The following is a 23,146-nucleotide window of genomic DNA, read 5'->3' as shown; positions in this document are numbered from 1 at the left end:
GAGCCAGACCGCAGCGTGGAGCCGGGAGGGGCCGAGCCTGGTGTGTAAATGGTGGAAAAGAGTCTCTGCAAACTGTGCTTTCCCCGAGAGCCCCTGTTCCTGCCTTTCCTTCCCCGCGCTCGGCCGGACGGAGCCCTGGGCAGTTCCCGGGCCGGGGCGAGGCTGCCGCAGCCTCCCAGGGACGAAGCGATCCGCCAACGGACCCATTCGGGGCCTGCAAAAGCCATTTTTGGAGGCCGCCCCCTGCACGGCGGGTCCGGCTCTGCGGCCCAACATGGGGCCTGGGGCTGGTTGGGGGCTTCCCGTGCTCAGGGCGCCCTCGCCGCGGGGGAGTGAGCGCCCTGTGGCCCACGTGGGCGTGCGGGGGGCGCGTGTGCCCTGCGTGTCTGCTTGTGCGTGTGTCCACGCCGCCACGTGCGAACTTCCCGCCTGCGACCCGAGGGCAGACCCCGAGTGGGGGGCGGGTCCGCAGCAGGCCCAGACGTGGCCCCGGGCGGACCCTCCCTGTGGGTTCTGGAGCCGCGCACAGAGGGGCTCATGAAGGCACGGCACAAACCAGGGGACCTCGTGCTGCCGGTGCCGAGCGGCCCACGGAATTGTCCCGCGATGCTGTGGTTAAAAACCCCGAGAGCCACGGCCCGGAGGCCTGGGGGATGAGGTCATCGCTCCCAGCTTCCTCCCTCGCTGCCGCGGAGGCTCTCTCAGCCCCGCCGAGGTGACCCGGCCCTTCTGCCGGCTGCCCCCCCCCCCCCCCCCCCCTCTCCTGCCTCCCCGAGACCCTCCCGCCCTGCGGGCCTCCGGGTCCCAGCAGCAGCAGGAGACGGCCCCACCCCGGGACTCCGGACCCTTTGACAGCCCTTGACGGGTCCCCATTTCCGGGAACAAGGTCCAGGCTCTGTCCCCAGCCCCCCTGGCCCCCGAGCACCCCCAGCCCCAGCGCACCCCAGCTCCAGCCCCGCAGACCCGCACGTTGGCAGCCTCAGCCCTCCCCACCCTTCCCCTGCCGGCAGGGACAGCAGGGCTGACTTCTGGGCTGGTGGAGGCCGGCGTGGGAGGCTGCTCTGCGCCAACCCTCTGCGGTGACCTTCTCTTGCACGGAGTTTGAGTTGATGGTGGCCGTGGTGTCGCTAACCCTGAGGTCGTCTCTCAGGGCCTTCCTCCCACCCGGAGCGCTCCCCCCACTCCCCACCCCCCGCCTCCTCTCTCTGCTCTGGAACCTTGAGTTCCTTTGTGTCTGTCCCCAGCGCACGGGAGCCGCCCAGGAAAGCTGGGGTCCCGCCACCAGGCTCCCCTCTGATGTCCCACCGTAGAATGGGGGCCACCCCCGCCCTGGCTAGGATGTCTCCTGCACTCCTTCAGCCAGCAGACGTTTATTAAGCACCTACTACATGGCGGGGGAAAGTGTGCAGAGACGTGGCCCTCTGGGGCAGGAGGGGGGCTTCACAGCCTGCAGGGCCCTGCCTGAGGGGGGCCGGCCCCCCAGTGTGGGGAGACCGCGTCGCGCACCCCTGCCCTGTGCGTCTGCGTGCGTCTACACTCGCGTTCTGCTAGGGCCACAGCTGGGCATTCAGATTGTCCCTCTGCTGGGGGGGCTCTCGGCGGACCCCGGGTGACCAGACCCCCACGGGCCGGCCAGAGCCTTGCTGCTCTCGATGCAGACTCTGAACGCAGCGGAAGCCTCAAGCAGCTGGAACCCGCGTTCGGGTGTTTCCGCGCCCACAGGAGGGAGGAGGGCCGGGGTTCTCTTCAGGGGGTCCTGGCCAGCTGGGGGCAGCGGCGCAGTCTGCAGCCAGGGGGCCTGGGGTCCCCACTGCATGGCTGCGGTACGGAGCAAGCCCCCCCTCGGGGGCCGACCCAGGGTGACGGGGGAAGGGAGGCTGCCTCTGGACGGGGTGGGGACAGAGGAGGCCAGGAGGGCCCAGGGCCCGGGAGGAGGGCCCTGGACAGTGTCGGGGGGCTGCTTTGGGGCGACCTCCCCTATGCTGGGGTGTGGGGGAGGCCCCGGTTCCTCACCCTCAGTTTGGGTCAGGCCCCAGCTCCCCTGTATGTGTCTGTGAACCATCTTAGGGGTCTTTTTCCGGACTTGGAAACTGTTCCTCTCAAGAGACTTGGTCAACACATCAGATCCCCGGGCCGGTAGGGGCCCCGAGAACGAGCCCCCGGCCCCCGGGTGACAGTGAGCCCCAGCCTGAGCCACCCCCAAAGCGGGGGCTCCATGCTTAACACCTGCTCGCTGGGCTGCACCCCACCGTCTGACCCCACCCACACTCGGGGCTCACTGCCCACCCCAGGGCCGCACGCGGTTTCCTTATCAGGTACAGTTGTTGTGGCTTTTGGCCTTCCTGACCGAGACGCGCTGGCCATTCCTTCGTGGCCTTTCTCCTCGGCTTTGGGGGGACAGTACTTCTGTGCCCGCTTTAGAAAGGGGCCTGCGCCCCAGCCCCCAAGGACATCTGAGCAGGAGGAGGCTGAGGGGTGGCGGCTGGGGGGCCCCAGGGTGGCGGCTGGGGCCGTCCCCACCAGCAGGGGACACAGTTTCCGCCCCACCTGGGACCCCGTGCCTGGGGAGGGCTCCAGGGTTCGGACTGGCTGCGTTCCTGGCCTGGAGGCAGCTGCTTCTGGGGGGACAGCTGACATTCCTTCATGTGGGGGTCTGCACTGTGCCGGGAGCTGTGACAGCAGGAGTCCTGGCTGTAACCGGGACCTTCCGCCTGCACACCAGGGCCCTGTGTGTGCACAGTCCTGCACTGGCTCGTTTTCTGGAACAAAGACATCCTCTGTGAGGCCCATGGCCAGGCCCGTTATCTGTCTCCAGAACTATCCTATCGATCAAGTCTGCTCGGGACGAAGTGGGGGGCTTGGGTGGGGGCTCACGGAAATGGCTCCAAGTATCTGGAACCTCCCTGAGACACCCCGCATCCCCCACAGATGCCCCTTGGGGGGAAAGGGGAGGTGGCCCTCAGCGGGTGTGCATTTGCTGGTGCATCTCTGGGGCCTGGGGGCAACTCCACCGGGGCCCCGAGGGTGGCTGGGCCCGGCCGGCACCAGCGTCTCCTGCCCTAGGAGTCGCCCGCGTCTGGGCCTGACCATGTCCACCCAACACTTCCTGTTTTCCGGCTGGAAAACCTTGTGATGCGAGCTGTGCCGGCGTCTTCGCTGGGGGCCCCGTGACAGCCCTGGCCGGCACCCCCGTCCGTCTGCACTGGGCTCCGCCAGCCTGTGTGACCCTGCTCCCCGGGGGGCCATCTGCCCCATCCGCAGGCCCCCGAGGACGGAAACGACTGGCCTGACTGTCGGGGAGTAGGAGCTGGGGCGGGAAGAGCCAGGGAGCCGGAACAGCCCAGCTGCGGGATCGGTGGGCCCCACGGCCTGTCCCGGCACCTGGGGTGTGTGCGTGCGCATGGTTTCTGGGCGTTTCTCAAAGTGGCCAGGCGTCTGGGTGGCCTCCTCTTCCCCACTGTCCCCCGCAGTCTTTTCTTTCCTCCTTTTGGAAGTTGTGGTGATTTAGCTCTAGGTCGGTAGCCAGACACACAGGCACCCGGGTTGGGGTGCAGGGGGGTGGGGGGGATGGGCAGGGGGGCGCCCCGGCTCTGAGCAGGCAGGGGGCTCAGCTCAGCCTCCAGTGTCGGCAGGAAAGGAGTCTCTCCTGCTGGCCTAGAAAGTGACGCCCGTTTGGGGGGAGCGTGCACCTGCCCCTGGACACCCATCCCCCGACCCCTCCACGGGGTAGGGTCCCCTCGGGCACGTCACTCAGGGCCTGCCGGGAAGGTGTGAGCCCGGGAGGGAGGCCTAAGCTTCCTGGCACTCCCAGGCCGGCCCCTGTGTCTTCCCTCCTGCCTGGCCTGCCAAAACCTGTTGTCAACGTCTCCCCGAGGCCCAGGACAAAAGTCAGACGCCGGGGTGGGGGCCCCTTGCTGTGGGCCCCGCAGGCTCCTCCGTTCGGGACTCAGCGGGATTAGAGTGTGCCGTCCGCGGGACAGGTGTTTCCTTTATGCTCTGCCTGAGGGCTGCAAAGACACTCGTCATTAAGTGCCACATTCAGTGGGGGTCTCGGGCGCAGGGTAGCTGGAGGGCCGGGTTTTGTGAGGGCCTTGTTCTCACATCTGACCCTGGCCAGCTGGAGAGCCTTGTTTGAAGCACGGGGTAGCAGCTGACATAACAGAACGGGGACCGGGCTGAGCAGGCAGTGTGTCGCCGGGCGCAGGCGGGGCCTGGCACTGGCGCTCGGCGGGGGGCTCCCGGGGGGCTGCCCTGGGGAAGGCGTCGGGGTAATAGGATGAGCCCGGAGGGGCCTCGTGGCTGTGGGGTGCGGCATGGCGGTGTCTGCCAGCTGTCGCCGCCCGGACGCGCGCGGACCGCCCTCGTGGCTGGTCGCCGGGCGGGGGCCACGGGCCCGTGCAGGTGTCTGAGTCACCGCCCCGGGGTACGGCATTCAGACGGGTTATAATCATGTTCTCTGTCTCTCGGGGTCACGCGGAATGAAAACCAGAGCCCCGGCTGTGCGGCTGCTGAAGTGTGTCATTGTGTGACTTCACGGGCAGGAAGAAGGGGGCTCGGGGCAGCTTTGCGGGGTCGCGAGCTGCGGCCGCACGCCCGGCCCCTCCCCCCGCCCCCTGCCGCACTCGGCTGACCTCAGGGCTGGGGCGCGGGGATCCTTCACTGCCGTTTTCTGCTTTCTGGTTGTAAGATCGAGTGCTGGTGGGGCAGACTGGGGGGAGCGAGTGGAGGGGGCTGTCGGGGCCCCCAGGGTTGCTGCCGGCCCTTTTTAGAATGGAGTGGCCTTTGCCGGGGCCAGCACAGGGTGCTCCCTGCCCGCTCCTTCTGCGCCCTTGGGCTTGAGGGCCCCCATAGCTCAGAGGAGGCCCGAGAAGCCCGTGGGGTGTCTTCAGGCTCATGGGAATTGGGGGGGATGCTGCCCTCCCCGGTCTGTGGCTGCCGGCCCCCTGGGAAGGCGAGTCCCAGGCCCCCCGGGCTGCAAGGCACAGATGCCCCCGTCCGAGGCCCACGTTGAGGGGCGCCACGATGGCTTTCTGGTGGAATTGACCACTACCGGGCTGAGAAAAGCTCCTCGTGCCGAAAGCCGAGCTGGGGCGCCCACGGCCAGTGGCTCCTCCGAGCTCGGTCGGGGTCAAGTTTGAAGGACCAGGAAGACGGGCCGGGCGGGGCCCCCAGGTCTAGCTGGGAGAGGGCACACGCCGAGGTCCACACGCACATGGAGGCCCCCGCGTGTGGACACGCTCACGTGGCCTGTTCGCTCAGGCACCGCCACGCGTCTGCACGCACACGTGCCCACTGAGCCCTGGCGCTTCAGGCCGGCGGGGAGCGGGACCCCCTCGGGGCCGCGTTCCGTTTGCACATTTAATCCAGAAACTGTCAGCACGGAAGCCTGGAGGAGAACAAAATGTCAAGTGTGTGCTGAGAGGCGCTGCCCCCTTTCCTGGCGGGCGACGAGCTGGTCAGTTTCCGAGCACGGCGAGCCGAGAAGAGGCTGCGCATTCAGAGCGGCTGCCGGGGCCGGCCTGGGGGCAGGGCGCGCGGCTCTGCTGCGTTTTCAGCTCTCGAGCTGTCCCGCGGCCTCTTCTCGGGGGCCGCTCTCTGCACCCAGCCGGGCCGGGTCGGGCTCGAGCGCCGCGGGCCTCGGGTGCGGGGCCCGGCCTGGGGTCTCATTTCTCGGTGTCACCCACCCCGTGAGGTCCCTGCTCCCGGCATCCGCTGGAAAGCCTGGGCTGTACCGCCGTCCCCAGGACCCCGCTATTTCCAGGGAGCTGGGGAGTTCAGAGCGGGGGAGCCGAGCTCAGTCCCGCTGTGGGATCCTCTGAACTTGCCCCGACACATCCCCTGCTCACGTGGGGTCTCTGTCTTCATCTTGGGTTCAAGGTGACGTCCTTTTAAATGAGGACATCTGCTAGGCCACTTGGTAGCTCTGGGACATGGGGAAATGTCTCTCATTCTCAGGGCTCCTAAGAATTTCTAGCTTCTCCCTGGTGTTCAGGGGCCTCTGTCCTAAGACTCCATCATTGGCTCCTGGGGAGATGGACAGTGAGGCGCACCCCCTCTTGAGAAAGGGTGGCACTGGGGCAACTGGCCTTCCTGGTCTGGGAGACGCTTGCAGCTGGACGTGGCTCTTCAAGGCCCCAGACCTGGGGCCCCACCAGGGAGCCTAAAGGAGGTGGTTAGGGTCCAGGCCCCCCGAGACTGCCCAGGGGGCCCACACATGTTACTGACCTTTTCTGAGCCTCAGACCCCTCCTGTGGGAAAGTTGAGTGATGCTTGAGGCTCTGACATGGGGGGGCCGTGGCCGTTCTCAGTCCAGCGGGCCAAAGGCACGGCGGCAGACGGCAGTGGACGGCAGCGGACGTGGTGGACAGTGGCCTCCTCGTCCAGGCAGGTGTCCAGTGGCAGGGCGGTAGGAGTGCCGGGGAGGGGCTTGGGAGGGCCGTCTGTACCCAGCACAGGTGTCCGGTCGCGAGGCAGCGACCCCGCGACCACGCAGGTTCCTGGGCTGACACGAGAGGCCTTGCCCGATTATCTCTGCGGCTCTTACCACAGACCAGCCGTAGCGAGGAGTGATCAGGAGCGATAGGAAGCATATTGAAGCACACGGTTTGGTGAGTTTTGACCTGTGTAGACGCTCTGAGGCCATCTGGGCAGCAGACCCCGCCATCACCCTTGAAACATCCCCATGACCATGGGGTGACCTGCGCTGACACAAGTCTGCACAGACTGGCTTGTGTTTTCTAGAGTTTTCTAGCGCTGTCCTGCCGGGCTGCTTTCACCTACCATCATCCGTCTGAGGCATGTCCTGGCGGTCGTGGGTGTGCCGGGAGCCCCTGCTTTGTCACCACTGGGTCGACTCATATTTCCTTTTTCTCGGGTGAACGCCCGGGAAGAAGCTGGCCGCGCAGCGTGGTGGGTGTTTAACTGCGGGGACGCGGGCAGTTCTCCTGCGTTCCGGCCACCGCCACGGCCCCGGTACGCCTGACGTGGTCGGTCTCTTGGTTTGACCCGCGTGTATGGGTCGTGGTGTCTCGTGTTCCAACCTGGATCCTCCAACGACGGATGGAGCCAGGGACCGTCTCGCGCACTCCACGGCCCTTCCTGGAACTTGGGAGGGGAGGTAGTTTCTCCGATCTTCCGTTGAAAATTCGAGTTGTCTTATTGTTAAATCGTAAAAAGCTCTTTACATATTGTAGATACGTGGATGTCTGTTCACAAATATTTCTCTCCTGTCTGTGGTTTCCCTTCTCATTCCTGGAGCGGTGTCTTTTAAAGACAAAGTGTTCTCCGTTTTCACAATGTCCAACTCATTGCTTTTTTCTTTTTCTTTTTCTTTTTTTTTTTGTGCTTTCCGTGTCTAAGAAATCTTTCCCAAACATGTGATTGCTTAGATTTTCTTTTGGTAGTTCCCGTGCTTGCGTTGAGGTCCGCGACTTAACATTGGTCAGCCGTGTAAATTATGGGTTAAGGTTCACGACTCGATACGTGAGTGTTCAGTCGTTCCAGTGCCGCTTGTTGCAAAGAGTGTCCTTGACCCAAGGAACCAGGTGGACGCCTTTCGTAAAAGTCGGCTTATGAGAACAGGGTCCTGTTTTGGGACCACCTGTTGGGATGCCCTGACCGGCTCATCTGTCCATGCTTTGTTCCAGCAGCTTTGAAGAAGGCTTGCAGTGAGCGGAGACAACCTGCCAGCTTTGTTCCTCCTTCACGTTGCTCTGTTTGTCCTACGCTCTTTGCCCGTCTGTATACATTTTAGAAGCTGCTAGTCAGCTTTTTACAAGAAGCTTAGTGAATGTGGTTTGGGATGGCACCGAACCCCGAGACCAGCAGGGGAGGACTGATGTGCCCAGATCGAATCTTCGTAGATTCATAGTGCAAAACCGTAGGCATTGCACACATTTAACAAGACCCTTCATTTCCATCCAGAAGTTTTGTAGTTTCCAGGACGGAGGGCCTGCGCATCTTTAGTCGGACACCCAAGTGTTCCCTTTGCTCTGTGCTGTGGCCCGTGGCATTTCTTTCCTGTGTTTGGTTTCTGGTTGCTCATTGCTGGTGTTCAGAGCCACCACTTCGGTAACTTGTGTCTCGAAACTTTCCCAACTCAGTTCTTACTTCTAGCAGCTTTTTTTGGGTGGATTCTGTGCATTTTTTTTTTTTTTTTGCACTGATAATCCCATCTTCAAGTAAAGGTCGCTGCACCTCTTCCTTTCCAGTCTGGATGGCCCGCTCGTGTCTCTGGTCCGACTGCACTGGCCGCTGGTGAATCACGTTGATGGATGTTCGACGTTGAATGAAGCTCGTGCTGCTACATAAACCCTCCTTCCTTCGTGTCATCTTGCTCTTTCTATACACTTCCCGGTTTCTTCATTCATTAAAATTTTGCTGAGGATGTTTGCATCTCAGTTCATGAGGGATATTTTCTAGGTTTTCTGATAATGTTTTGGATTTGATACCAGGGTAACACTGTCAGGGTCAAGTGAGCTGAGCTGTGTTCTCTCTTCACACAGAGAATTTCTGCAGAATCAGTCTTATTTCTTCCTTATACACACGGTGGAATCCGTCAGGAAAGCCATCTGGGCCCGGGCTTTCCTTTGTCAGATGGCCGTTTGCTAGATGTTAAATGTCCTTAATATAATATTCAGGTTACCTGTTTCTTCCTGAGTGAGCTTTGGTATTCTGCATGCTTGAAGAACTTCATTCACATCATGCAAGGTGTTAACATCTGTGGGACATGTAGTGATGTCTCCTCTCTCGCTCCCGATGTTGGTAATATGAGCTTTTTTTTTTTCTTTAGTGATCAGTCTGGCTACGTGTTCAGTGATTTTATTGATCTCAAAGAACCAACTTTTGAATGGCGTTTAAGTGTTTCTTTTTTGTGATTTCACTGGTTTCTGTACGGATTGTTCTTTTTTTTATGCTTAGCTAGTTTACTAGGCTGCCCTTTCTCTTGCTTGTTAAGATGGAAGCTGAGGACACTGGCTAGAGGTCCCCCTAACACGGGGACTTGGGGGTGCGCCTTCCCCATAAAGACTGCGGTCGTACCCCACAGATCTTGACGCATTACGTTAGTTTCATGCCACTCAAAATATCTTCTGATTTCCTTTTTGCTTTTTTTCTTTGATGCCTGGATTATCTAAGAGTGGACTCCTTCCCAAACATTTGAGGATTTTCGAGATACTTTTCTGATACTGATGTCTACTTTAATTCATTGGTGGTCAGAGAAAATACTCAGGATGATTTGATTCTTTTTAAATGCATGAAGACTTGTTTGATGACCCAGCATAGGGTTTGTGTTGGTGGACCTTGCACCAGGCATGAGGGAAATCGTGTGTATCCTGCTGTTGGGAGGACTGTCCCATCAACCCGGACAAGGTGGCTGCGGTCAGCAGGAAGGGCCTGCTGCGTCCTCCCTGGTGTCCAGCTGCTCGTTGTGCTGATGTCTGTGGGCTCCGAGACCTCCAGCCCCGAGGGTGAGGCTCTGTGTGTGTTCTTCCAGGGCGGGTCACTCTTGCACAGGGCAGTGTGAAGCTCCGCTGTTGGTGTGTCAGTATTTAGGATTGTTACGTCCCCTGATGGACGGGTCCCCTTATCACTCCGAAGCCGCGTTCTTTATTCCCCGTCATGTCCTTTGCTCTGGGATCTACCTTGTGTGATGCTAGCATGGCCCCTTCGCTTTCTTCCCCTGAACGTTCTCCTATTGTATCTTTTTCATCTATTTTGCTTCTAACCTATATGTGCCTTCCCATGTGAAGGGTGTGTGGCGCCTTACTCAGTGCAGTACTTCTCTGCATGGGTCAGAGGTCAGCTCATTTGCACTGATTAGCATGGCGTGTATCGTTGGTCTCCACGCCGTCATGGTCTTTGAGAACGGGGTTGCATTCTGTCGCAGCTGCCGTGTTCGTTTTCCCCGCAGGACGTGTGTGCCTTCTTCGGTCCACAGAAACCCTCTGGTATTCAGGAAGGCTCGCACTCCTGTTCTAACGGCTGCTTCTCACGGTCACCTTTCCCAGCCTTGTTTTCTCAAGTTAACCCATCACAGTACGGCGTGCTGACCCTCATCCACACCCTAGGATGTCCACCAGCTCCCCCAATACATGCGACACACATCTTGTTTCAGACCCGAAAGTCTGGGTGGACCGCTGGGTGCCCAGCAGGGAGACCGTGAGGGAATGTGATTCCTGTCCTGAGTAGAGGGGTCGCGGGGGGCCTCGCCGAGCAGTGTGGCTCCAGGCAAAGGTGAAGGACTGAGTCGTGCCTTTATTTCCATCAGGGCATTCCCGGCAGAGGGGACAGTGCGTGGGTCTGGCCTCGGCCTGGCTGGCCCTTCTTGTGCCTCAGCTGGATGGGGCGTCGGTCCCCTTCCTGTGCCCCCTGAGGAGCCTTTGTATCCTGCCGCAGGGTGTCGGGGGGCCCCGGAGCTTGGGGGGTCCCCATGTGTAACTGTGGGCTTCATGGGGACAGCAAGACCTGCTGGGACATGTGGACACGAGTGGGCAGGGTGTGTGCCAGGATGTCTCTTTAGCATTCGTTTTATAAAACTGGTAGACTCTTTTCCCCAGGGTTTTTAAACCGACAGAAAAGTTGTGCAGAAAGTACAGAGGCCCGGGATACCCACGCCCCACCCCGTACCCCCCGCCACAGCCATCGCACGTTAGCACAGGGCGGTCGTCACAATCTGTGAACCGACATCACTGTTACTGAGCGCTCACGCACGTGGTTGACATTGGGGTCACTCTTGGTGCCCCTTTCTGTGGGTGTTGACCCACGTGGAAGGCCGTGTCCTGTCACACAGAGGACTGTCACTGCCCCGAAGGTCCTCTATGCCCCGTATGGGGCTCAGCCCCTGGGTTGGGTGCTCAGCCCCCGGCTGCCCCTGGCATCTCCACACACAGCGCACAGGCTCCCACCCAGTGTGCAAGCGGGCCCTGGGCTGGGCAGGCCGGGGCCGCCATCTGACTCCGCTGTGGGCACATGCAGAAGTGGGGCCCCGGGCCCACGTCTCAGCCTCGTGGGCGGGTTGAGCCCTGACAGTTTGCAGCCTCGAGCCAGCCCGCTCTTCTGCTCTGTCTCCCATAAGCCTTGGCACTCCTTGGCCATGACCTCGGCTGTGCTGTGAGCATCTCTGGAGTGAGGGCACCACCCCCACGACCTCCAGCAGACAGGTCTGGGTTTGGCTGTGTTGGGATGAGAGGTCAGGCTCTCCAACCTGGGGCCACGGGCTCGGTCCTGGGCAGCTGTGTGCTTGAGAGGCCCCGGGCCCGTGTATGCCCTGTCGCATCTGGGCATAGGTTTCCCTTCACCCCTTGTCCAGAGTATCCTGGCTGCCCACCTGGCTCTATCCCGCAGCCAGGCCTCACCAGCACCCACACGGCATGGCGGTCGGGACAGACGTCCTCCAAAAGCGAACAAGATCCAGTTGCCTCCTAGAACTCTCCGGAAACTTCCCACGGCCACGAAGGGACGCCCACACCCCTCCCTGTGACCCACATAGCCCCTCGAGGCAGGGTCCCTGCTGGCTCTGCCGGCCCCGCCCCCCAGACTCGGCCTCCCCGACGACGTCCCTCCTGCACCCTGTGCGCCCCGCTCCCCGCCTTCAAGCGGCAGCTCCCGTGTCGCTTCTTTGGGACACCAGCCCTCCACTGTCCCGTCACCCCCACGCGCTCGCCGGTGGTGGGGTCCCCCGGACGGTAAGCCTTTTCTGTCCCCAGCCTGGGGTCTCTGCAGGGGAACAGCCCCTGGTCCTGTGGCTGGCCTTCTCCCGTGTGGGGGACCCCGACGATCACCCGGAGCCCCCATGTCAGGTCGCTCGCGGGAGTAGGTGAAATGGTGTGGACGGAAGACGGAAGAAGCCAACATACCTCGAAGCTCACAGAAAGCTCTGAACTCTGCACATTCCCTACTGAGCAATGCTGAGCGCGCATGTGGGCGGGTGGGGGGCTGGGGAGCCGCCCGGAGTGAGCAGGGCGCCCGCGCCAGTGGGGCCGGGGCCGTACCTCCCAAGGTCGGAATACCCCGAGCCCGGGTGCCCCGAAGGCGATGGGATGTGGGCTGTGAGTCTGGGGCTGGTGGAGAGGGCTTTCTGGGTGGGGCACGGCTCACGAGCTGCAGCAGGGACCCCAAAGGGCCCCCCTCGGCAGCAGGACGGGCTGTGGGTGGCCCTGGGCTCAGCCCAGGATGGGGTTGCAAATAGGGTTGGGGTCTCAGGTGTGAGGTGTGGACAAAATCTGGTCGTGGGGCTTTGTGGGTGCCTCTTTCCCGTGTCTCTTATGCACCCGGCCCGGGCTGTGGACATGAGCCCGACCGAGGGTGAGGTGCCCTTGGGAATGTGAGACGGTGGAGGCAGGTGGTCACCAAGACACGAGGGGACGGCGTCCTGCATTCAGTCCCCAGGGAAGACACTGAGGAGGACAGTGGGGGTTTGGGGACCCCGGCGGGAGGAGTGAGCAGGGCCAGCAGCCCGAGCCCCGGATGGCAGGAGCTCGGCGGGTCTGCTGAAGGCCAGGCGTCCACTCCGGGCCGCTGCGGAGCCGATCTCAGACTCGAGCTATTTAAACAAAAAATCTCCCGAAATCAACGCTTCGATTTAGCACATCTCTCCTTTTACCGGTGACACAAGGCTCGGTCGGCTTGTGTGTCTCAGGCGGGCTGCGGCCTTCGTCCCGCTTCTCACGGGGCGCCCACGTCCCAGCGGCGAACCCGCCTGTCCCTGGGTGTCTGGGTCAGCGGGCGCGGCACACGGCTGTGGTCCCCCGGCCAGGGCCACAGTCACTGTCTAGAACATTCCCATCGCCCCCAAAAGCGCCTTTGCGCCCCTTGGCAGCTCACCGTCAGCCCCGCGCCCAGCACCTGGTAATCAGGGATGTTTCCTGTCCCCGCGGCCTTGCCTTTTCCAGGACGTCATAGGAAAGGCATCTCGCCGCACAGAGCCGTCGTGTCTGGCTCCTCTCAGACGCGGCGCACACTGGAGCCTCGTCCCTGCTCTGGCCTGTGCTCACTACGTGTTTCCTTTTCATTGGAAAGGATAAAACGTACCACGTTTGTTTATCTGCTCACAGGCTGATGGACACTTGAGCTCTTTCCAGTTCCCGGCTGTTACGATGAAAGGCGCCGTGATTATCGCGCACAGGTTTGGAGGAGCCTGTGGACTCGTTCCCCTCGGGTAGACCCCTCGGCACGCTCCATGCCCACTGGCCTCGCTAAGGGACCACGGGCACTTCCTGCGGTGGGCTCCGTGCCGCGTCCCTCCGTCCACGCACCACGGTCCTGCTGATCCGGGGCGTCCTCCGCACTCGAAACCGCCCGGACCGCCCCGTTGTCGCGGACCCCACGGTTCCTGTGGCATTTACCCGGGGACACCCGGGACCTCGGCCACAGGCACACATGGTCTGAGCAAGGGCACGTCGGCCCGCCTGCCACGGTCCTCATGTCCTCTGTCTCACCGAGTCTTAGGACTGGTTCTTGTCATCGAGGTGTGAGTCTGGACCCCAGGTCTAGACGGTCAGATATGCCTTTTTCTAATACCCCCCACCCCACCCCGACCCGTGGCTTTTCTCTTCTCCCAGCACTGTCTTTCCGAAGAGCTGAACTTTTTGATTCTGCCCAAGCGCAATTTTCCAGGGCTTGTTGTTTATGTATTTTTTCTTTTCAAGGTTCATGTTTTTTGTATTCTGTCTAAGAAATATTTGCCTAATCCAAGGTCACAAAGACTTTTCTTCTATATTTCTGTAGAAATTTTCTAGTTCTACGTTCTGTGTTTATGTCTGTGATTCATTTCAGGTTTAATTTTATGCGCAGGGACAGGTATGACACCTTTCCTGCGCGTGGTCATCCGATCGCTCCTGTGCCGCTTGCCCGTCGAATTACTTTGACGCCTTTGATGGAAGTCAGCTGACCGGGCGCGTGGGTCTGCTTCTGGACTTCCTAATCTGTCCTGCCACTACCACGCTGTCTTGATTAATGTGACTTTTATCGCAAGCCTTGAAATCAGGCTGTGTTAATCCCTTAATTTTGTTCATTTTCAGAAGTATGTCGGCAATTCTAGCCCTCTGCATTTCCACCGAAGGCCTGGAGGCCGTTTGTTAATTTCAACCAAAACAAAACCAAACAAAACCAAACAACAAAACCCCGGCCTGAATGTTGGTCAGCCGCGGGGCGGACCGCACGCTTCAGTGGGGCGCGTGACTCTGGGACGTTTAGCTTTTCTGCTTTCTGAACACGGTGGGTCTCTGTGCCTCCTCGGATGCTTTGCACACGCTCACCCGTGCTGTGCGGCTCCGAGGGCACCGATCTCACGTCATTTCTGTGGCTCGTTACTTTCCGTGGTTTCTGACACCGAAACGTGACGGTTTTCTCAATTTCGCTTTTGGACTGCTTGCTGCTAGCGTGTCGACCCTGTATCCTGTGGCTTCGCTAACCTTATTAGTTCTGGAAGCTTTTGGGGGGGGAGTAGATTTTTTAGGATTTTCTATGGAGATGATCGTGTTGTCCCAAACAAAGTCAGTTTTGTGGGGTTTTTTTTCCCCCTCTTCAGTGTCCATGCTGTTTTCTCCTTGTTCTTGCCCGATGCCTGGGCTCCCACCACCACATTTAGTCCCTCGGAGAGAGCAGCCCCTCGTCGGGTGCCGGGTCCCCAGGGCACGTCTGGCCTCTCGCGGAGAAGTGGGATGCGAGCAGGGGTGTGACAGACGCCCCGCACCGGCCGGGGACGCTCCCTGCTTCCGTCTGTGGCCGGAAACGTGGCTCTCGGGCCTGGCTGCTGCGCTTCATCCGATGCGTTTTCTGTGTGACCTTCTTTCTGCTCCACTGGGACGGTGGGCGCCCCTGAGGGGTTTTCAGAGCGCACCGACCCCGGGTTCTTGAGAGAAAGCCCACTCGGCCATGAGGCATCTCTAAAACACATATTGCTCCGTTGGATTTGCTCAGATGCAGGGTCGAGTTTTCGCATCTGTGTTCACGAGGGACGTCGTCTGCGGCTGGTTTGCTCGCAGCGTCTGCTTTCGGCGCTGGGTAACCAGCGGGAAGTGTTCCTGCCTCGTGGTTCGGACGACTTGGGACGTAGCTGCTGTTTGCTTCAATGTCTCAGAACTCGCAAAGCCATCGGGCCTGGGGTTCTGTTTGGGGAGAAGTTTTTGCTGAGAAATTGTTTCTTTCGCAAGTTTAGGGCCATTCTGTTTGTTTCTTCCCGAGTCACTTGGGGTAGCTGGTGATTCTGGTGTCCGTCCCCGAGGAGCGGGATCCCCCACCCATCTCGTGGCCCGCGTCCGTCCCTCTGTGGGATCATGAGCACTTGGGGCTGACTGAACGCGGGGGACCTTCCTTAGCGCCCTGGCAGGGGGCACAGGTTGGCGGCTGGTGCCCCAGAGTGGCTCCCGGCTCCCTCCCAAGCCCCTCGCTGCTGGCCGTCCAGCTGGGCAGCCCCGGCGGCCACACTGGTGACAGGACACAGTGGGGGGCGGCAGGGGTGGGGAGAAGATCGGACCTCTGTTTCCTTCCAGCCCTGTCCTCGGGAAGGCCACCCCTTCTCAGAGGAATGAAATTCAAGTCGACGACCCTTGGAGCCCACGGCCCGTCTGCTTTTGTCTTACGCTTTTACTCTGTAAACTGCAGCCCTAAAACAACACACATCCTTCTGAAGCTGTTCACATATTAGCTCTTAAAACAGCAAAATCCGTGCACAATTTCCTCTCAATCCCTTAAAACATTCCTGAAAGGGGGGGAAAAAGCTGTTTAAATTCCCCACCTGTCATTACAACCTCTGGACGTGCAGAGCCGGCGGGGGTGGCCGGCCGCCGGGCCGCGGAGGAGCGGGACCACCGTGCGCCCCGCAGAGACCCCGGACAGACGCAGGCCTGCCCGCCCTCGCCCAGGGTGGCAGCCCCCTTGCCCGCGGGTCCCCAGGGCCCCCCCGCCTCGGCTAAAGTAAACACCACCCAAACCAAGGCAGAGCCTTTCAGCACTTCAACTAGATAATTAGAAAGGGTTTTCATCCCCGAGTCGCTCTCGGTTTGGTAAACTTCTCGTCCTGGGTAAATTCTTAAATAAGACATTTTTAGAAGCTTGGGCGCTCAGCAAATAAACCTAGCCCCCACCCCCCCGCCCTCGCTCCCCCGTCCCCGCTGGCTAAGGTGGCCATCACAGGGGTGGGTTCTTCTCTGGGGTTAACGGCTTCGGCAGTGAGGTTCCGGGGCTGAAAATAAACCCCCTTTAGCCGACCCGTAGACGGAAATAGCCCCGTCTGGGGAAGACAGGAGATTTGCTTTAAATACGTGTAAAGCTGGCGGCCGGGCGGCTAACGGTGTCTGCAGCCGGGCTCGGGCAGCCTCTGGGCCTCCTGCTGCCCCACCACAAATTGCAGGGTGGCCCTCCCAGCTGCTCCTGCGTGCGCGAGGCCCCGCGTGTGATTCACAGAACCCTGAGCCCCAAGGCCATGTGGTGGGGCTCCGGCGGGTGGGGGGGTTCGGGATCTGCTTTCTGGAAAACCCCACCTGCCTTTTTGACTGTTCAGAGCACTGGACACTACCACCCGCCACGCACCCACAGCCACTTTCTCCTGCCCCCGGGCCCTTGCTTCTGCTGATTGTTGGCCTGGGATGCCCCCGCCAGCATTTTGGGTTCTTTCTTCAGAGCCAAGAAGTTTTCCACGCTGTGGGGAAGGTGCAGGCCGGTGTTCACCTATGCGGAGGAGGACACCGTCTCACCAATGCCTGCAAGACCCCTCCCCGGGAGGAGAAGGCTTTGGGGCTGTGACCTGGACACCCACGGGGACCTTGATCCAGCTGTCAGTCTGACCTTGGTGATAACCTGGAGCCCCCAGGGTGCCTGTGTTGTCCCCCTCAGGCCTGAAGTGTGCAATCAAGGTGTTGGCAGGGGGATGGCTTCTGAGGCTGGGGGGGAGGTCTGCCCCAGCTTCTGGAGATTGCTGGCCATCTGCGAGGTTCCTTGGCTCACGGACACGTCACCCTGTCTCTGCTCCGTCCTTGCGCGGCTGGTTCTCCACATGTGCCCCCATCTCCCTCTCTTTGTTAGGACGCCGGGCTTACTGGATCAAGGCCCACCCTAGTGACCTGGTCTTAGCTAATTACATCTGGCAAAGACCCTATTTCTAAATAAGGGCCTGTTCGCTGGTGCTTGGGTCCAGGACTTGAGCACATGAGACTTGGGGAGCACACTTTAGCCCCAGCAGTGTCTGGGCAAGGGGTGTGGGGCGGGCCTGTGAAGCAGGGGACACTGGGGGGTCATTCTGACTTGTCCTGTTAGGAAAGGCACATGGCCCTCAGGGACTGTTGTCACCCGTGGTCCAGTGGCTCCTGGCCTGTACCCTGCGCTTGATGCTGTGCTCACAGCCACGGACTTGGTCAGAGGAAGGGGGGACAAGAGATGTCCCTGTGCCCAGGAATTCTTGAAGGTGCTGCAGGGTTTCATGAAGTCTATGGAAGTGATGTTGGAGAGCCGTTGGTGGGGGCGAGGGACGGACAGGGAGGAGTTGCAGACAGAGTCTGGCAAAGCCACAGTAGAGGGAGCTATGGCAGGAGCTCTTCTGATTGGAGCAGGTGTGGTTACAGGTTTTAGGAACCAAAGGCACTGAGTGACGGACAGATGGGCACAGTTCAGTGAAGCGTCCACACTCAGGAGCAAGGTGAGAAGAGGTAATGTGTTGACCACCTCTCCACCTCAAAGGAAAACTGAAGAAACAACAACATAAAATAGCAAAATAGTGGGGTAGGAAGAATCAAACCGGAAGTTCCAGTTTTACACTAAACGTAAATGGCCTGAACACCTCTATCAAAGCAGAGGACTGTGAGAAAGGTCTTCGTCTTTATTTTTAACAAACACACTATTGAGAGGAGTTCAGTAAAGCAAACTAATAATGGGCAGTTGAAAAACAAAGGAACGGCCAAATAACCCTGGGCTGGTACATGCAAAAGCCAGGTGAGCAGTGCCCACATCAGCGTTGAGACAGGCCTCCCCAGGGTACCACTTCTGGAGGAGACATATCTGTGAACTCTGATGTGGTAGAGAGCAGAAAAAACTGGTAAAATGGAAGCTACTGGAAGTGCAGGGCAACACAGATTAAGCATGATCACTGCAGGAGACCTTAATGCGCCCCTCAGAACAGGACGGTTCTGTGGGACACAAAACGAGCGAGGGTGTGGACAGTTCATGTTGCAGTGGGTTCTAATGGTAACCTGAAACAATGGTCCCTGTTACCTACAGCCGTGTAACAAGCACCCCAAACCCCGTGCCGCCTCACGCCTGTCCCGAGGAGCTCCCTGAACTGGGGTGTGGGCAGGGCTCCGTGGGGGCGGCCCCTCCCTGCTCTGCCTGGCTCCGTCAGGCTTCCTTCCAGCCCAGTTTCCAGGACGGGAGGTGCACAGGCCTGGAGAGTGGGCAGGATCACTCCGCCACCTTCTTGCGGTGCATGGAGCCCAGACACAGTGGGAGGAGCGGCAAAGAAGCTTGGGACCGCGTTTTAGAGCCAGCGCTGTGACTGTAGATCCTGCTAACAGAGGTTCTCTCTCCTTATGCCCATGGAACACCGTAGAACTAATCCTTCTGCTTAGCTGGGAAGAACCACCTAACAGGTTTTGAGAGGTTAAGATGCAGTTGGCTGTGATCAAAACCCAGGATGATTAGAAATAAACAGCTGTGAATTCACCACACAGGCCCTGCTGTTTGGGAATTAAGCAGTGCTCCTCTCGGTCACCGTCAGAACCAACAGGAGATGGACGTGAGTGAGCCTGACACGTAGGGTCATGGCCGATCGATCCCCCTGTGTGGTAGGAAGTGTGTTCCAGGCCTGACCCCCCAGCACCGACTGTGGACAGAAGCATTCTTCGTACCATTGCCCACTCTTTTTTTTTAAATTTTATTTATTTATTTGACAGAGAAAGATCACAAGTAGGCAGAGAGGCAGGCAGAGAGAGAAAGGGGGAAGCAGGCCTACGCGGGACTCGATTCCAGGACCCTGAGATCGTGACCTGAGCCGAAGGCAGTGGCTTAACCCACTGAGCCCCCAGGCGCCCCCTTATTGCCCACTTGTACTAGTGGCTTCTTCGTGTGGCAATCTTGTGTCTGCATGCGGCTTGAAATTCACTTATTAAAAGCTGGGTCCCAGCACCAGGGCAGCTCGCTGAACCACCTGAAGCCTATGTGACTGGAGTCGGCCTCAGTAGGCACCTGCAGTCCCTGGGCAGGGACAGTGACCAGAGGGCGGCCTTCCCTCAGAGGCGAGCCGGGCATCTTGCGATCAGGGATGATGCGTCTGAGGCTATTAGGGCCGTGGGTGGGTGGGGCCAAGTGTCTGGTCTTGGTCTTCTACGCCTTGCCCCTTGCCGAATACACACATTGTCGTGGGGCTTGCGCCCCTCTGAGGTGCCACAGGTGACACATGTCCCTGTGGACCTACGGACAGAGGAGGAGGAAGCTGGAGGTCCCCAGGAGCTGGGGGGCTCCTGTGGACAGACCAGCCCCAGCTTCGGCCGCAGGGGCCACCGGCTGAAACCTGTCCTTCATTCTTCATGCTCTCCCCAAGGCCATCAGGCCTCCAGCGGAGCCTGGAAAGACTCCTGGAGAAGGTGCCGTGTCTGCGAGGCGGGGCACCCGCCACCCACCCCCATCGGTCCCTGAGCCCAGGGGGGGAGACTGAGGTTGGGGGTACAAGGGCAGCCCAGGGGCCTGACCCCAAGCAGGGGGCCGAGGAGAGGGGTCCTCGGGGCCTCACTGCACCCATACACATGAGGGAGGCCACCAGCCCGACAGCAGTCCACTCGGGCAGTGGCTGGGGTGGGGGACAGCGCCGCAGCCCCTCACCAGGCCAGGGGGCTGGACAGCAGCTGTCGCCCCCTCGCAGGGCCCAGCTGCTGGGTAGATGGGAGCGTCCGTCCCCATGGTGACAGAACAAGTCTCCCGGGCTCTCCTGCGTGGCCTGCAGAACAGCCGCCCCAGACAGCTGGCAGGTGGGGCTGGTTCTCGGGGGGAAGTGGCCCAAAGCCTTCTGAGACACCCCAAACCTGTGACGACCTCCCATGGGTGGGGATGCTCCCATGGTGGCTGGCCGGTCCAGGCTTTCCAGCCCCAGGCAGGGGCTTCTACCTCCTCACGGGGCCCTCTTGGGAATCTGGGGTGGCTGGCCCGTTGGGGAGAGGCTGCAGGGGGCCCAGAAGCACCAATGACTTTGGGCAGCTGGGCCCCAGACTTCTGTGGGTTTGGGGGTCCGTGTGGCACCCACAGGGGCATAGTGTCTGACCTGGGGACACTGTGGGTCTACCTGGGTCCCTCGGCCCCTAGGCTGTCACCCCCATGCCGGGTGAGGGGACGCTGGGGAAGAAGCAGGCACGGCCCCTCCCAGAGTTTGCCACACAGCCCTTTGAGTACAGAAGGCTGCCGTGCTTGGGCTTGGTGCTGGACCGCGCTTGCAAAGTGAAGGCAGTCCCTGGCCTTGGGGAGACAGCCATGGGCGGGGGAGGGGGCCCCTCAGCCGGGATGCATCCCACTGCCCTGTCAGGAGCCTGGACGGGCCAGGGAGACACAGGTCAGGTCTGGATGGAGGTGTTGACGGCTTGGGATGCCTCATACAGGTTTGGGGGGCGGGTCAGGAGGGGCATCTGGGCCATGGGCAGCCTGAGGGGTCCTGAGACAGGTCTGGGGAGGCCTTGGACGTGTCAGACCCTGACCAGGCAGACTGTCCTCCTCCCGCGCCTGCCCCGGGGGGTTCCTCCTATCTTGAGCCCTGTCAACACCACTGTGTCCATAGGTCCCTCTGTGGCATTTCCACAGACCCAAGGGGCTCTTCTCGTTTCAGACCTCCCCTGCCGCAGGAGGTGGGCACCCCCAGGACCCTCGTTTTGTTGATGAGGACGCTCAGGCGTTGGGTGGAGTGGCCACTGGAACCCCTGCCCTGGGGGTCCGGCGATGCTGGGTCTTGCTATCCTGGGGGGCAGTGGGGGCATTCAGGGGCCTGCCCCACTGTCCCAGCCCAGAGCTCCCCTCAGGCGTCAGGGCCCCCTTCCCTGTCCTCCCGGTGGCTGAATTGGGGCCTGTCCCACAGGCCCTGTTAGGGCCACTTCGGGGAGCCAGGACCTTGGACAGGAAGCAAAGGGGTCCAGGGCCAAGGTTGTGGGGCCACACATTTGTGAGCCTGTGGGGCATACCCCCCCGCGGTGGGGGTAGGGGCAGTTGACCAGGAGAGGCAGGTGGGGTATATTCCCCAGCCCAGCATGGGCCTCCTGCCCCCTTTGGGGGGCTGCGCCGTGGTGCCTGTTCCAATGTGGGGTCACTTGGGGTGGGTCTGGTGTCCCACAGGGTGGGCAGCGAGTGTGCATGGAGGGCCCCAGCTGTGCTCGGCACATGTCACCAGGAGGCCCAGGAGCCCTCAGCACGGGCACGCAGCTGGGAGCAGCTGGCCGCAGGCTGTCTGCGAACAAAGGGTGCTCTGAGCGGTCTGTAGACCTGCTTCGTGCTCTCGGGCCAGCTGGGAATGCTGAGAGCAGCTCCCCTGTGGCTTATCTGCTCCCACGTGGAGGTACAACAGCTGGGCCGGCCCCAAAGCTGTCCAGGCTCTGGGCTGGAGGGACCGCACCCTGCACCCCCCGCCCCGTGGGATGCCTCCTGGCCCCAGGCTGGCCCCCGGGTTTCCCAGGCTTGTGGGGGGAGGAGGAGAAGGTCCTCACGCTGGTCACCCACGCCACTGTGCCTCTGCCAGTCTCCGCTCCCCCTTCTCCGCCCGCCGGTGTCCCATCTGCCCTGGAAAGTCTGGGGATCCTTCTCCCCGAGGAGGCCTCTGGGGGGACCGGGAGTGCCTGCAAAGCCGTCCCCAGGGTGCGTCCCCAAGCCGGCCAGAGCCAGGAAGGCGGCGGTCCTCTTGTCCTTGGCCCCGATTTCTGCCCTCCCCTCCCCCACCGACAACCCGCAGGGCCCTCTGGCCCGCAGTCCCCAGCACTTAACCCCTGGGGGCTGGCCGTCCGCCTCTCCTGAAAATTTTTCACGTAAAGATAACGGAGTAGTAACATCACAGAACCCGGGGACGGGCGAGAGGAAGGGTCAGGGAGGCGGCCTTTACTGTTTAGCCAAAGAGAAAATATTTTCCCAGACCGAAGCCGGGCTGTAGGCTCAGCTCATCTGAGCGGTTTACCCTTCAGGCCGTCCAGCTGCCTGTCACACGTGAGCAGCTCGTGGCCGGGACGTTCCCGGGGCGTCTGCGGCCCGCGATGCCGGCAGCGCCGGCCTCCGCGCACACGGGCTTTGGACCATCTTCCCACTGAGGATTCGCAGGCTGATAAGGAAGGCGCGTAGATAAGGTGACCAGTGACCTTCATCCCCTCCCGGCGCCGTGGGTCCCCAGTTACGAAACGCTTGAGTCATCGGCAACCTTTCCCCCGTGTGCGCTCGCGGGGAGACCAGATAAGCACCTGCTTTTCGGAACCTTTATCTGCCCTCCCGGGATTGGCAGATCTGCTGTCACAATCCCATCACCCCCAGACCCTGAGGGCAGGTGCAGGCCGGTGTGCAGGCCACGTGCCCCCTCCTGGGACTCGGGGCTCTTCTCCCTCAGTCAACTTGGACCTGGTATTTGTCAGCCAAACGGCGGGGTTTCGGGTCTGGGCCTCTCAGTGCCGAGCGGGGGGGTGGGTGCACCTGGGCTGTGGCACGTCCGCGCTGGCTTGGGGCCCTCTGGGAGCGCCACGCACACTCGGACCACACTGCGGTGAAACTGGGCAGGGGGGAAGTGGGGAGACCCCCCCTCAGTCACGGCACCACCCCAAGCTGGCCCTCTGCGCCTCCCTTTCCCTGCGGTCCCCGCGGGAGGAGGCCCTGCGAGGGCCCGGGCGTCGGGCACTCCCCTCCCCGGAGCAAGTGGCAGCCATGAAGACGGGGACACGTACCCCTCGGCCACTCTGCGCCGCGTCTGGGGGCCCAGCTCCGGGCGCTACACACATCCGTGCTGTGCGGCCGGCCACCGCCCGTCTCCGGGACTCTCCATCTTCCCAAACAGAAACTCTGTCCCCTTGAGACCCCGACCCCACCCCCACCCCCAGAGCTCACCCCACAGCCCCAGGGCCCACGGCGCGGCTTTCTGGTTTAAAAATCGCACCGTGTCCGTTCTGCCCTCCTCCCCAGTCTGTGCTGCGGCCGGCGCCGGCACCGGCTCCCG

General features: G+C 61.1%; 1 protein-coding gene across 10 annotated transcripts in view; it reads left to right on the top strand.

Annotated features, from left to right (window-relative positions):
- The window catches only part of KCNQ1 (potassium voltage-gated channel subfamily Q member 1), a 306,866-nt gene that overhangs the window by 49,476 nt on the left and 234,244 nt on the right, over positions 1-23,146 (top strand). Inside the window, exon 1 of one of the 10 annotated variants that reach the window (XM_013059954.2) lies at positions 20,281-20,544. The exons of the other annotated variants lie outside the window; for them this stretch is intronic. Within the exon in view, the coding sequence (XP_012915408.2) occupies positions 20,296-20,544 (249 nt within the window). The 5' untranslated portion in view covers positions 20,281-20,295. Of the gene's footprint in view, positions 1-20,280; positions 20,545-23,146 lie in introns of those variants that run through there. 10 annotated transcript variants of the gene reach the window in all.

The sequence above is a fragment of the Mustela putorius genome, unplaced genomic scaffold (assembly GCF_011764305.1).
Source record: "Mustela putorius furo isolate JIRA1106 unplaced genomic scaffold, ASM1176430v1.1 tig00000127_pilon_pilon_pilon, whole genome shotgun sequence".
Lineage (NCBI taxonomy): Eukaryota > Metazoa > Chordata > Mammalia > Carnivora > Mustelidae > Mustela > Mustela putorius.
This window is presented reverse-complemented; position numbering and strand designations above follow the sequence as displayed.